This window comes from Ambystoma mexicanum, chromosome 7q (genome assembly GCF_040938575.1).
Source record: "Ambystoma mexicanum isolate Mex_15411 chromosome 7q, UKY_AmexF1_1, whole genome shotgun sequence".
Lineage (NCBI taxonomy): Eukaryota > Metazoa > Chordata > Amphibia > Caudata > Ambystomatidae > Ambystoma > Ambystoma mexicanum.
The window spans coordinates 787,729,476-787,745,265 of NC_090941.1; the positions used below are offsets into that span (position 1 = coordinate 787,729,476).

Consider the following 15,790-nt stretch of genomic DNA (forward strand, 5'->3'; position numbering starts at 1 on the left):
CTTTGGCCATTGCCACTCACTACCTGCGCACCTCCCCACCCAAAACATCCCCCACAGATTTCCTCAATTGAGCTATGTGCTTTTAAGGCTATTCCAATGTTATTTATTTTTTATTATGATGCTTTTATTGGTTTCACAGATACCAGAAAGGCAACTAACTGAGGTCTGCACATCATAGAATTTCAAGCAAACAAGGATTAGCACATTCAGCATTTGAAAAACCACTACTAGTCCCCATCAACTTCTTCCATTCAACCAAATAAAACCAATAAGCAAAACATGGTCAGAGACCCAAAAACCCCAACCCTCAAACAAAATACTTTAATCCCCTATCACATTAATAATAAGAGATAAGGAGATTTTATGTCAGACAGACCAGAATAGCTTTCCAAGGGTCGGCAGGACCAATATATACCATCTGAGTTTAGGAGTCCCAAATACCATTCTCCCAGCCACTTTCTTATCAAAGGTTCAATAGTCCTATAGCTTAAAGGGGTCAGGCATACAAAGCCTTTGCTGTACCATTCCACATGTTCAAGGAAGCAACCCCATATCTAGAATAAATTGGTAATTTCTTGTTTATGGCATATGTCTGTTTTTTCATTAATAAGTATCTTCTACATCTTATCATACTAATCTGCTAAATCTTACTCTCTCTCCTAGATTTCAAGAACTCACAATTAACAGCCTGGCTGTCAGAAACCCTTTCCATATAACTTCACTGCACCTTCTGCAACAGGAAAAACCTTCTCCCTTGAAGCACTCAGTAATAACAGGCGATAACCGCTGAATCTCAGTAATCTCCTTAATTTTTTGTTCCCAGAATTTGTGCATATTAGGGCATTGCCACCATATGTGACGCAGTTTGTTAAGATTTGCCTGTGCCTGTTCTGAAATCTGTGAGCGGGAGTCTGTTTACCTTGCTCTTCATTGGAAGGAGGAGCGGTCTATATAACACACACCGGCGCGCGCGGAGCACGCGGTATGCGACACAGTGTGTTAGGAGTGTTGGGATTTTGGTAGTTGAACTTTGAAGAGGAGCAGTTTTAAACGTTCTTGGAAGGAGCTACTCTCTGAATCTACAATTAGATGTGAGTGTTTATATTATTTGAACATCCCTTGTTAACTCACCCTGTCAGGAACCATTTACAATCTTCGTAGCGGTCTGATTCCGTCTCTTGACTCTCGCCTGATCACGGATGCTGGCCGCAATCTCAATCCCTCTTGCTCCCTTGTCAGGGGATAACACTCCCCACTTGGTAAATGACCTGACACCTCACTTACTGCACAAAGCTGCACACAAGGATAAAAAGGAAAAAAAAGGGCAAAAAACAACAATTGAACCCGATTACCTCTTTTTTTTTCCTCAACGCAGGATGAAGCTGTGCCACCTCATTCAACAGATATAGGTGTGGAGGATTCCTCCTGTGTGGACCCAGGCACTAAAAACCAGGACCCTATAACACACTCAAATGCTGAGACAAACGAAAGCAGGTACCCTCCTGGGACCATGTCGACCTGTGTTACGTACGAACATTTCAACCAACTCGTCCATGGCGGACGCTCCTCCTGGAATCAGTGCTCTTGCTGACCTCTCGTTTCAAAAGGGTCAAACACTCTTGGGCACTGATTTTTTTGTCTTCGTCGCCTGCTCCCTTCTCCAACAATGTTACCCCGGCGGCGTCTCTGCAGACCTGCACAGAATTGACAGTGATATCGGGGCAGAGCGGGACAGCCTGTCCACTGAAATTCATCAGGTTCAGTGCATTTTAGTTTCCTTGTATAAGGGATTACAGAGAGGAACAAAAGCAATCACAATTCTACTTGAATCTTTGCTTTTTAAATTTGAACATGCAAATCTTCCTGTTGCTGCCAAGGAGTTTCTTTTGTCACATAAAGCAACTACAGCAAAATGACTGCCCCGCCCACACCCTAAGATATTGCTCCAAAGGCACCTGTAACGATCAAACCCCCTGATCTGTACATTCAACACCACCAGTCTGAGGGCACACAGGATTTACCCCCTACAGTGGACATTTTACAATGCAAGTCTCAATTACCGCAAGCTGGCAGTGGTCAACTTCCCCTCAATCTGCGGTAACACTAACCCCCGATGATGCAGTGGAAATTATCCAGAGTATGGCACCACTGGTGAAATCTGGGTCTGGGAAACCTTTGGTGAAACCTGGGTCTGGCCAGAAACCATCTCTGCGCTAGAAGCAGCGGGTTCCACCGATTAAACAAATCTAAAAACCAGCATTTGAAATACTCTCAAAAGCAAAGGACGAGGACTTTTATTAACTTCCTTTTTTCCCAGCCAGCAGTCAAAGCGGCTCTGTCTCACCTTGACTCGTCTACAGCTCCAGCAAAGCTCTCATCTTCCCCTCTGAATTCTGAAGCTCCTTGTAGTCAGCCTGAACAACTTACAGCAGCATCTACTTCGCTCAGTGAAGTGGCGGGCGTGGTAGGCTTAACTCCACTGACCCAAGAACGGCCCCTTTGGCTTCAGGGCCCGCTCTTATGATGGCTGGGGTCCAGCAGTGTATTAAAAACTTACTGTCAACTTCTCATTTTCCTCTACAGAAATTATCATCTTTTCCAGGGGCGTCTCCAGCATTTAATTTCTGCTCCCAGAACTCTTTTGTGAGCAAGAATGGTACTGTAACTAATTCTCAGGAACAACACCCGTAAGGACTGTATGGCCTTTCTCAGTCTAATTTCCCAAATTACCGGAAGAAGCAAGATTCAGTATTTACAATTTACATAGAGTGCATGATTCCAGATACTCGTTCATTGGCTCCTAACCGGCTAAATCTACTCTCCCTTCTGCAAGAAATTCTGGCTTTGACCGGAATTCAATCGGAAGATCTCGAACGAATTCACTTTCCTGATCGACGTAGACCAAATCAATCAGTGGTTTACTTTAAATACAAACTTGCAATAGACATTCTTCTTAAGGAGCGTGATAGTCTGAGACAGTTGGGATATGATCTGCTCCGCTTTAGCCCCAATTTACATCAGGACGCAGTTAATCCGCGGGTCCATCCACAATGCTCCGGAGGAAATTATACCCCACAGTTTGGAACGAACGACTCATTGGATGCTCAGGTGTTACTATTAAAGAAATAGATCACGGCATCCGAGAAAAGTCAGGATTGGTCCTGGTTAATGTCTTCAACTTCAAATTAGATTTCTGGGCAGCATACCTGTGAGCCAGAAATTACAATCGAATTAGCTCACAGGTAGTCAGGCTGCCTTTCTGTGATCTCTCAATTCCCGAGGACAGTGTCATCTGTTCAAGAATCAAAACTTGTGCCAGTTACTTAGGAAACACAATCATTACACTTCAAGGGACTTGGCTTACATCTCAGCCAGCCTTTGACTGCTTTAGATTACACATCAGGCTGCTCGCCGAGGGGACACTGGACGTCCATATGGCAGCCTTTTAACTCTGCCTGCGGCCTTGCCGTCTTTTTAGGAAATTCAATATATCAGACTTCGCTATCCTGCAATCCTGGGTCAAACCAGTTTCCAGATCCCCAGGTTCCAACAATGAGAGATGTTCGAATAGAGACAAGATGGCATCATAAATATATGGTTTCACCTGGGCCAGGTCAGGATCTGTCCATTTTATCTGCTGTTTGGATTGGCCCTGCATACGGCTGTCCACAAGCGACTGCAGTGCTATGCCACCAGGCGGAAGTTACGAGCTCCGTGAGATGGGCAGCCTCCCCACCCTACACCATCCACGGACAAGCGTAGATAATTGGCCTGGAAGTGTTTGGCAATCTGTTCATCCACTCCTCACATGATGCACTGCTTACTCTCCTCGCCGGCACCGCTCTCTCAGTCTTCACATCTCTGAGCAGGATGACAAGCAAACTGTGGCTGTTCGTGGGATCGTCTTCCAACCAGAAGCCCAATGAACAGAACAGCTATGTGCCTGTGCAGCAATCTCTGTCATCATCTGCAGGTAGCTGTCTCCAGCAACAGGGCAATTTCCTTCCCTCCGAGCACCCTGCCTCACTAAGCTATCTTTCCTCCGCTTTGAGCACGTCGCTCCAAACTTACTGCAGCAATGCATGGCAGCTATCAAGCCGCCTCGAAGTGGGGACTCGGTCAAATCTTTCCAGCACTGCTCCCGTCTTTCAAAGCAACTGTCCTAGCGATTGCAAGATGGCCGGCACCATCACCGATTCTCTTCTGCAGGGTTCATCAAGGGATCTTGAATCATTACACACATTTCAGGCTCTTTTCTAGCCCTGTGCTTCCTGTGTGGCTCAGGATAGGATCCATTCCAAGAGTGGTCAGAGGCTAGGCTGACCACTTAACGGACATCAGCCACGCCTCCTCCAATATTATTTCTTGGCTGCTTTCTGAAAGATAATGGTTTAATTGCAGCTGTAAATCAGCTCTGGGTGTCATATAAATGTCTTAACCAAGTAATATGTGTGCACTCGTATCTTTTCAGTGCAATGAATTTCTGTTAAAAACAATCGTAAGCAGAGTCAATGTTTTTGGCACATATATAGGCATTAGGATAGGTATTTGCCAGGCACTGCCATAATATAATAAAAGCATTTGCTAGCTGTTGTGATCTTATGGCCAGGTCGTATCATTTTAGCAGTCCCTTGAAAATGCCTATCCTATCAGCCCAGTAAAAAATGCCATGCCCACCACTGTTATTACGTGTCTAAACTGGCTATATTGCGCAGTCAGTTTGGATATGTTTTCTTATTGTGGCACAGCATTTTTAATGGCAACGCAAATTAGAGTACGTTTTTACAAAGGGGTACTAGCATATATTGGCAGATCCAGTTTGTACATGTTTTCTTATTGTACCATTAATCACATTGTGCGCAAAGCCAACATGAGTATGTTCTTATATGTGAATACTGACATATATTGGTGCAGCCAGCGTGGAAATCTATGGGCACAGACAGTGTGAAAATCTATTGTATACTGGCATATATTGTAGGGAAAGGCATCATGAAAGTATGTTAGGTAATGCTCCTGTGCATTGTTGGTGACTGGCATCTATTGGATTTTTTCACGAGTTACCCTTCAAAACCGATTGCAAACTGTCTGGCTTTTTGCCCAATTTTTTAAATAAAAGTGTGCTGGAAAATGCACCACGTTAACCCATTATTCAAAACATTTTCTCGGGGGGAAAACCATCCGGAACCCTTTTTCCTTGGTGTGGGCACCCTAGTTACAGGCAGGTGTTCATGCATATTAGTGGCAAATATTTACGGACTTCCAATTAAAGAATTCACCAGCCTTCAAAAGTGGCTAGCAGATTTGGGTGCCAGGGTACAGGTACTGCCCCCCTTGTTTCTAACCTTGTTAAAAGATTTTATCTTTTATGTGATTGTGAAAGCTTAAAGAACCTGAGATATCTATACCTGAAACGATATAACAATGCATATACAATAGCTGAAATAGAAGAAATATGGCAATGCCTATTAGAAGGCAATGACATTAACTTGATCTATCACATGATTACATTTTATAACCTAATTTTAATGGTTTTAAAAAATGTGTCCTCAGGAATTTTATGTTTGATTGAATTTTTTAAATCTTGTTTAGTGATTAATGGATGTATTGATGTTTTATATATGTGTGTAATATGTAAAGCCAACTGTGCTAAATGCATATTTAAATAAAGAAATGATTTATGCTTTGATTAAAAAACATACTTGCATCTTTCACATAGTGTAGTGCGTGGCTTGCCCCTACAGCAGCATGATCATCGTGAGCACTGCGTAGGAGTGGTAGTCCAGGATGACCCAGAGTGTGGCACAGCGCCCCGCTTTGTTGAGGCAGTTAAGAGGGTTCCTCAGCATGGCTCACTGTGGGCCCCCATATATTGTGCAATGCCACTAGCACACAAGCGTGTCAAAAGTGAGCCCTTGGTGTGACATAAACCACTGCTATGTGGTCCGACCTTTGCAACATACTTGCTACATCCTCTCCAGACTAAGGACAAAGCCAATGTTCACATAAATCACAACCGTAGGGTTCCTAGCAACAACAAAAAAGGCATTTAAAAAGGCACTCATCTGCAAGGATATACCAATGACAATGTGGGGATCCCTTTATTATTCTATGATCTTCGGAAGTATACTTCTTCTGGGATATATTTTGTCAGTGAGTGTTACATGATTCAGAAAGACCCTTCATAATCTAAACTTGCATGAGTTTCACATGTCCCGATGATACATTTCAAGAAGTTCAGAGCCAGCAAATAACCTTTTACAAGCACATTTGATAGTCATGGAAATTAGAAAGCCTTCTGGTCAAGCGCAAAAGTGCAAATGCTATAGTCTAACTGTATAACCAATAGCATCCACATAAAAACATGATCAGACACAAAATGTGAAATCTAAATACCTGCTGGTTGATTACATCCAAGCGGGATTCACGTAAGTGTGTCTTAAGCCATTCTGTTGCTTGTGATGATGGGTCTATCAGAAACGGACACACTTGGCTCTAGCAAAAACAAAAAGACAATGTATATGTTACAAAAACCAAATTCCAACATATTGGGAACACAAAAGAGACCATGTTCTCACCTGCTACAGCGGTAAAATACAAATATGGTGCTTCATATGTATATATAGAATGAATAAAAAAAACGACTTGCCTCTCTCCTGTGGATTCGGGATAGCATGGGTTATCACGTGTTTCCTGTTCAGCTCAATGATTCTCATCCATGAAAATCAAATTAAAAGAAAATAAGACCTAAAACTGGAAAAAAACAGAGTGTTTCCCCCACAGCTACCCCATCAAAACCCATCCCGCTGTACACACCCTTTCAATAAAATCTGAAAAAAACCTCCATAAAAATGCAAAACAGAAATCTAAATCTATAATTTGAGCAGCATAACCAGATCCACACAATTAGGGTAAACAAAACGACACTGGTGACTGCCGCAGTGACCCTCCTTACCCTGTAAAAGAAATCTGGGTCCAAATCAGCAAGAATATACTAGTATTAACTTGTTTTTATTTTGTTGCAGAAGAACAAATTACTTACCTGGGCCATGTTCTTTCTGAAGGATGGCTCCTCCCTCATATTACTCAGCTTCTGATACATCTCCGCCAGCACAGCTGACACTGGGCACTTTTTCACACATCAGGGGTGATGTGTGCTTTTGCACCAAACAGTTTCGGTGGTCCATTCCTCGACATTGGAAGTGACTGTGTGGACAGTACCAATAGGGCACACCACGGCCATTGACCTCCGTTCTGCCCTTTTTCCCTAGCAGCTGAGGGAGTTCTAAGGGTAAAAAAAGCTCTTTCTCCCATACATTTTCAGGCCCTGTCACTCTCCTACTGTGGGGCTAGCTGGGAGGGTGAGGAGGCATCTGTGGGTGTGGCCAGCCACCAGAAAGAAAATTACCTCAGGTAAGTAATTAGTTATTCTAATGGATAGCCTCCTCCCACAGATTCCTCAACTTCTGACAGATCTCCATGAAAGGAAGAGAGAGGGGACACACTCCTACAGAAGGTAACTCTGGAGAACAGCTCGATCAAATCAAGCATCTTGTAAAATTTAATCAAGTCTAGACAATCATGTTTGGCAAAAGTGTGTAAAGAGGTCCACATGGCAGCTTGTCAGTTGTCCAAGGAAAGGATGGGAGCAAAAAAAGACTGGCCATCCCTCTAGTAGAATGGGCCCTCAAATCGGAGGGGGCCTCTTTCTGAGCTAACTTGTAACCTTCTGTGGTACAAATGATAATCCACCTGGATATTATTTGCTCAGAAAATGTGGTAACATATTTTGGGCCTGCATAAGCTATAAAAAGTAGATCACCTTTCCTAAACTCCCTTAATCAGGAGACATAGTAACTTAGTGCTGTGTTGGGATCTAACCGACGCAGCCACTCTTCCTCCTTGGAGCGGATGGGGAAAAACTGGCTGTTTTTATTTTTTTTACTCAAATGGAATTCTGAAATTACCTTAGGCAGAAAGGAGAGTCTGACTATCACAATAACCATCAAAGAGGAAAAGGAGAAGTTTTAGTTGCTTACATATAACTATATTTCTCCAGCATTGGTATCTGTCATAGATTCACATGCTTGAATTATTTCCCGTCGTCAGACTGGGAATCCCTGATAAATAAAATGTCACATACAAAGCAATGTACATTGCTAACAAAGCCTCACAGACGTTCTCTTTGGCAGCCTTATTTTTTCTGCTAGCCAATGAGCTGGTTGGGCTTTAGCTCCAACCCAAGCACCCACCTTCTGATTTGAGCCTCCGGCCAAGTGACTGATAGACTGATGACTGACTGTAAAAATGGAGCAGCCTCGCAGGGGCGATGGAAGGGCACAGTGAATCAATGAAAGATACCAATGCTGGAGAAGAACAAAATCTACTGGATGTTCCTTCTACTGGATATGGCTTCCACAGATTCCTCATCTTAGATATTGACTCTCCTGCTTTAGAGATGTCAAAAACGTTTTCCCAGCAGGGGGGCATCATGCACACTGGTGTCGATGGTAGTCGAGTCGTCGTCTTTTGAGACTGGACGTGACGTCAATGAGGGCACAAATAGCGCGCTTGGCGACCCAGGATTTCAGTTGTCGTTTTTTCCCATTGCTCAGCTGCTTTAGGGGTCAGAGACAAGGATAGCTGGTCAAGCGTTAAAGGAGAGTCATTGTATAATCGTATTAGGGAGAGCCTTAACCGTGGGGTAGGGTGGGTGGGCGATGAAGAATCTGTGAGAAGAACATCTAGTAGAAAGAACATTACCAGGTGAACTAATGTATTCTTTTAATGTATTGTGTCCTCCCTTGGATTCATCATCTTAGGTAGACTCCCATAGCAGTAAAACCATTTTGGAAGAGGGAAGGCGTGAACTCCATGGCGATTAGGTCACCACTTGTTGGAGGACAGCCCTGCTGAAAAGAGACTCTGTTGAGGATACTGGGTGCAGGCAGTAGAGTTTTCCAATCGTGTGTGTATAGAGGGCCACATCGCGGCCTGACAGATGTCCTTAACAGGTACCCCTCTTTGGATCCTCACTTCTATTCCCCCTGGATCCTCCTCTCAGGTGGCCAGGGAAATGCCATCGATCTTGAATCACAACCCTGGGGGGGTTGAAGACATGAGGGAGGATTACCTGGGTGGAGGGACCTTGAGGAGTGGAGAGAGGATGTCTTTGGGTGAGACATGGTATTCCCCTTTTCATGGTAAAAAGGATCCCTATAGTCCCCCTTCCTTTATGGGCTATAATCAGTCTTTGGCCCTTTCTGCCCCCAACATGTCTCACATCCATTTTCCTTTAAGACTGGGACGAGGAAAAAGCAACTGGGAGTAGAACAAGTTACTTACACTTGGTAACGTTATTTCGACTGGATGTTCCTGCCACGTATTCCTCATCTTTGACTTGTGGTGCAGCTTCAGCTGCTTTGGAAAAAGAATTCAGCAGAGGCGTTGGCCTCAGTTGCGTTTTTCCTCCTCTTGCAGCAGAGATACCCGTAAAAACATGGGAGTGACCGTACTCAGCCTTGATGGAAAAGAAGTTGTAATAGCACAGGAAATTCTACTGAGGCGTAGGATGGGAGGGCGATGAGGAATATGTGGGAGGACCATCCAGTCGAAAGAATGTTACCAGGGGTAAGTAACTTGTTCTACGAATTGATTGTGTCCACCTACGTATTCCTCATCTTTGACAGACTCCCAAAGCAGTATTAGGTTTGGGGGAGGGAGTAGAATTGCAATTCATACATTTTCATGGACAGAGTGAAGGTCTGCCTTGCCAAAAGAACCATCCTGGCCAAGGGAAGAATGCTTAGTGAACGTGTGTATTGAAGACCATGTTGCCGCTTCACAAATTGTTCTGATTGGTACTCCCCATTGAAGAGCCGTAGATGAAGCCATGCCCCTGGTAGAATGAGATCTTAAACCTTCAGGAGCGTTGTTTCCTGCAAACCTGTAACATTCTGATATTGTCAGAATTATCCATCTAGACAAGGTCTGTTTGGAAACAGCCTGACCTAGCTTGTGTCCACTACATCCGATGAAGAGTTGGCCATCAATTCGAAACTTAGAGATTCTGTAGATGTAAAAGTTTAACGCTCTCCGAGGGTCTAACCTATGAAGTCTTTCCTCTTCCTTACCAGGATGAGGTGGGGAGGTAGAAAGAAGGTAGAACCATTTTCTGACCCAAATGAAATTCAGAAATGATTTTGGGCAAAAAGGAGGGTTTGACCCTTAAAAAACCCCTGTCCTTGTCGAAGATGGAAAAGGGTGGCTTGGATGAAAGTGCCTGTAACTCGCTCACTCTACGGGCTGATGTCAGAGCTACCAATAGGATGTTTTTGAAAGTTAATAACCTTAAAGGACAAGTGCAGAGGTTAAAATGGAGCACACTTCAATAATTTTAAAACCAGATTAAGGTCCCAAACAGAAACCTGGGAAGGAGATGGAGGGAACACATTAGTGAGCCCCTTTAAGAATTGAGTCACCAGTGGAATTCTGAAATAGGAATATTCCTCTGACGAGTGATTAAAAATGGACAGCGCAGCCAAGTAGCCTTTAATGGTACCAATCTGGAGGCCCAGATTAGCTAAGGATAGAAGAAAGGATAAAACATCCAGATTTTTACATAGAAAAGGATCAACATTCCTTTTCTTGCACCAGTTGCAAAACGTATTCCAACGGCAACAGTACAAAGACTTTGTTGCTGGCCTTCTGGCCGAAAGCAACACCTCCATAACATCATCCGGGAGGTCCCAATCCTTATATCTCAGCCTTTCAAATACCAAGCTTGAAGGTTGAGAGTCTTGACCTCTGGATGGAGAACACAACCTCCCTCTCGCGAGAGAAGGTCTTCTCTTTGTGAAAGAGGCATCAGAGGACAGATGGTCATCTCCAGAAGGTCCGGTACCACTTTCTCCTGGCCCAATCCGGGGCAATTAGGATAATGTGTTTCCCGAACCTTCTCAACCTCCTGATCACATGATGAATGATGGGGACTGCAGGAAATGCATACAGGAGTGGAAAATCCCAGTCCACTACAAACGCGTCTCCTAGAGCTCCTCTCGGACGAAATTACCTGGAGCAATACCTTTTGCACGTCCGGTTGACCTTTTCGAGAACATATCTACTTGAGGGGTTCCCCAAAGGGTGAAGATCTCTTGAAGGACTTCCTGAGCTAGTTCCCACTCGTGGGAGACTGTGCTCTGCCTGCTCAGAGCATCCGCCGCTGTGTTCTCCTCCCCGGCTAGGTGAACTGCCGATAGGGAGATTCCTTCTTAAATTGCCCAGTACCAGAGCTGCATTGCCTCTCTGTACAGTGTTAGTGACCCTACATCTCTCTCTTGTTGAGGTAGTGCATGGCCACGGTGTTGTCCGTCATTATCAGGACATTCTTTCCTAGGACAGAGGGCAGAGAGGCCTTCAGCACAAGTCTGATTGCCCTCAGCTCTAAAAGATTGATATGTAGCTTGGACTCCGATGGAGACAAACGACCGCTGACTGCCAGATTGTTGGCATAGGGTCCCCACCACGTGAGTGAGGCGTCCGTCACTACTGTAATCTCCGGCCACGGTTGCAAAAAGGGTTCTCCCTTCAGAATATTGTCCTCGCAGGCCCACCACAGAAGATCCTGTGAGACCCTGGTTGGAATCTGAAGTCGGTCCAACATATTTCCTGAGAACGGGGACCATTGAGTTCTTGGAGCCCATTGAAAGGATCTCATTCTCAGGTGGGCCTCTGGTACCAGAAAAATGCAGGATGCCATGACACCGAGCAACCTCAGAAAATCGAAGGCCAGTAGAATGTGGGCATTCTGAAATGTGGTCACCATCTGTAGAATGTCTTGAGCCCTCATCTCGGGTGGTGAGCTCTTTCCCAAGGATGTATATAGCACTGCTCTGATGTATTCAAGCTTTTGGGAAGGTGTCATATGGGACTTCTTGTAATTGAGGGGGAAGTCCAGTCTGTGAAGAGAGTGGCAGGTGACGTTGAGATGAACCCGAGCTTGTTCGGGAGAACGTGCTCTGATCAGCCAATCGTCCAGGTCGGGGTAGATGTGAATCCCCTGTTCAGAAGGATTTCTGAACTCTGACCTGGAGGGGCAGAGGTTCAGAAGGCCAACCTAGTTTCTTGGAACAGGGTAACCTCTGGACAAGCCAGACCAATCGGGGTAGCTATGGCAGGCGGTCAAGACTAAGTCTCAGGAGGGGTGAGGGTGACTGAAGGACCTCAATAAGCACACAGAGCAAGGACACTTACAAATTACTCCAGACAGGTGTTATATTAAAAATACAAACACATTTATTACAAGGCCTTTGTAACATAGAACATAGCAAAGAATCACAGTAACACTAAGAAAACCAACACATCACACTCTATACAATATATATACAAGACCATTGGGCTCCAAAGGGTTAAATGCACGAAATATGTTGACAACCTAGAGGGGAAGGAAACGGCCAGTGCAGGTAATCTTTAGACCCAGTTCCACATCAATAATACACCTAAGAGGCAGTCCAAGCCCTACGAAGAGAGGAGCCTTGTGCTCAACAGTACATGCATGCGCGTGTGCCAATGGGCAGGATAGGGTCTCTTCAAGGGTCTCTAGCAGCTCAGGAAGGTGGGTGAGGTGATGCAGAACAAGTTCCCACTATTCAAGGAGGACCTCCACTTGAAGGCAGAGGCAGTTTGAGAGTGTGGGATGGAGTCGGTACCCAACGCAGGCAGACCCAAACTTTGCCAGTTCAGTCCACTTTGCTGGCAGGTTCGAATGCGGCAAAAAGGACATCTCTGCACCTTGTAGTTCCCGAGATACAGCGATGATTCCCAAACGGGACAGTGGTGATTTCTCTGCTCTGGGAGGACGAATCGACCCAGTTTCACTGCGTCAGGCTTCAGGGGCAAGAGGGTCACAAATGCAGCAAACTTGCACAGGTCGTTGCCGCGGCAGGGCAACACGGTAACTGTGTTTACTCTGGTCCTGGCACACTTGTCTGACTTCAGACCTGGGAATGCCAAGTGTACGAAATTCGGTGTGAGGGTGCCGTGGACACAGAGCTAGCAGTATACCAAGTTTCGAGGGTCAGTCCACTGGCTGGCCCAGGGACACTTCCGAGAAAGCTTACTTGTAGGGTTTGATGAAGGTGCCGAGAATAGTTGGTCCCACTACTCCAATGGGTCGAAGCGTCTTTACAGACCTTCTAGGATGACCAGAGGATGGAAGAGGGGTCCCACAGGACGACAATGGGCTCAGGGTGCCAAACCTTCCAGCGGGTCACCAGCGGTTCCTCGACTCAGCTTCTTAGTTGCAGGATACTTGGCTCCTATCCTTTGTTCGGTGTGAACTCAGGAGATCGACATGGTAGTGCTGTTTTCAGCTTCCTCTTATCCAAAGTTCCCTTCGCACCAAAACGGAGGGGACCCAATGGGAGATCTGCTCACAAACACGTACTCCATACGTGGACCAATCACGGACCACGGTGGTCCCAGGCATTCAGGGCACGACTCTCTGGCACCCAGGATGTGTATTGGGATCAGACAATTCCAGCCCACATCCTGGAGGTACACACAAAGGGATGCAGAAGCCAGCAAAAGCATTGGGATTTAAAGTGCATGACCAAATAAGGAATGGCCCGGGTCGGCTCAACCTGGGGAAGGTGAAGGGGCAAGATGGCCAAAGGACCTCGTGGCATGGCCATTTCGGAGCCAGGCCACCTATTCGTGCCAAACGCGGTTAACGCGGTTAACATGGCAGGAAAGGGTTACAAATAATGCAAAAAAGATAGCTGCCACCAGTCCTGTCCATGACACATCTGCACAGTTCATAAAAAGTCCAGCAAGAGTTTCTAGGGCCTTTGGAAATGACTAGAGACCCAAGTGTGCTGTATGGTAAGATATCTTGTACACTTGTTACATGTTGCGCAAAAGCTGCAACATGAGGAAAGGACTAAGGGAAACAAAGTCTCCCAGTACTGACTGTCTTAAGGGCATGTCAGTTTCCCCATAAAAAGGGAGCGAAAGCCCAGGGGAGTGCAGCTGAAGGCTGTGCTTCTCTGGCAAAGTCAGCCAATGGTGTCTAAAGAGCAGCAAAAAGTTTGGGGGTTGACACATGGAGGGAAAATTACATATGATTATGAAATCTTTCCTAACATCCCCCCTCTGCTGAGACTCGCTGCCACCACCATCATCAGTTTGGTGAAAACTCTTGGGGCGGAGGTCAGCCCGAATGGCAGAACCCGAAAATGATAATGAGAAAAACTGGGAACCTCAGGTATTTTCTGTGCTTGAGATGGATTGGCACATAAAAATAAGCATCCTGAAGGTCCAATGACATCAACCAACTCTGGATTTGGAGGGCCTGAAAGATCTGAGAAAGTGTGACCATCTTGAACGTGTCCTTCCTGGGGAACTTATCTCAAGTCCAAGATTGGTCTCAGTCCTCCGTCCTTCTTGGGTGTCAAAAAATACAGGGAGTACCATCCCTTGTTCCTCTCGGACACAGGCACTGGTTCTATAGCACCTTTCTCTAGCAGGGTTAAAATCTCCTGCACAAGGAGCAGATCCGGAAGCCTCAAAGAGCGGTTCCCAGGTGGATTGTTTTGAGGTCTCTTTATAAAAGGGCGGCAGTAACCGTGGGCTACAGTTTCCAGAGCCCAAGCATCCGAAGTAATTTCTCGCTATTCTTGTAGATACTGAGTCTGCCCCCCAAAGGTGAGCTGTGACTGAAGACCTCAGAGTGGTTTTGTGGCAGCTGATGCAGAAGTCGATGGTAAGGGGGCTGCTACTTGAGCTGGCTTAGCACCTCTACCTCGTCCACCACAAGGAAATCTTCACTGTCCTCTGACTGGCCATTCCTCTCGCCTTTCCAACTGAGGAGTAGTAGCGAAAAGATCTACCCCTTCAAGGTTGCCCACGAGGATGAAAAGGCTGAGGTTGCCTAATAGCAGTGCTAAAGATTTGGCATCTGCCTTTAAGGTCTGAAACTTCTCAAGGCTCTCGTCAGCCTTGTTGCCAAAAAGATGAGACCTGTGAAAAGGCATGTTTAGAAGCCTAGATTGCACATCAGGTACAAAACCCGACTTCTTCAACCACGCAAATCTGCGCATAACGGTACTGGTAGCCATGGATCTGCTGATGCTGTCCACATAATCCAATCTTGATTGAAGGGACTTGCACATGGCCTCTTCGTCGTCCTTAGCAATAGCTAAGCAATAGCTAAGAAGCCATCCCTTTCATCCCCTTCGGGAATGTGCTCTGCCGCCATGGAGATACAGTCCCATAAAGTATGCGAACTTTGTGAGGGCACAAGTGGGGTTGGAAGATTTTAGTGCCATGCGCCCTGCAGAAAATACCCTTCTCGCTCATCCATCTACAGGCTTGTCATCCCTATCAGGAGGGATGGTTGGGTATGCTGTTTGTTTTGAAGTAGCCGTAGCTGCCTGCACCACCAGACTCTCCGGAGTGGGGTGTTTCGACAGGTAGTGGGGGTCGCTACTGGAGGAGTGGTATTTTTCTGTCAAGTTCTTGTTGACTGCCGGATCAGATTCCGGAGTCTCCCAGTTCCTAGCCACCCTTTTTTGCAGTGCCACATGAAAAGGCAAAATAAGATCAGTTTGTGGACCCTTGTCCAGAATGTCTGTGAGGTCGTCTTGGTCATAGGGCAATGGGGGCCTACTCCAACCCATGTATTCAACCACTTTCGACATGAGCTGTCTATAAGATGCATCCGCATGTTCACTAGCCTCTAGTTTTCCAAACTCAAGTTCAGGCGAGGTATCTACCCCATAGAGGTCTTTCATTC

The 15,790-nt window shown here is 45.7% G+C and overlaps 1 protein-coding gene across 3 annotated transcripts in view; it reads right to left on the reverse strand.

The window, feature by feature from the left end:
• The window catches only part of DYNC2H1 (dynein cytoplasmic 2 heavy chain 1), a 3,314,293-nt gene that overhangs the window by 954,360 nt on the left and 2,344,143 nt on the right, over positions 1-15,790 (reverse strand). For all 3 annotated transcript variants that reach the window (XM_069639013.1, XM_069639012.1, XM_069639011.1), the window contains one exon: positions 6,394-6,492. In XM_069639013.1, the coding sequence (XP_069495114.1) occupies positions 6,394-6,492 (99 nt within the window). The remainder of the gene's footprint in view (positions 1-6,393; positions 6,493-15,790) is intronic.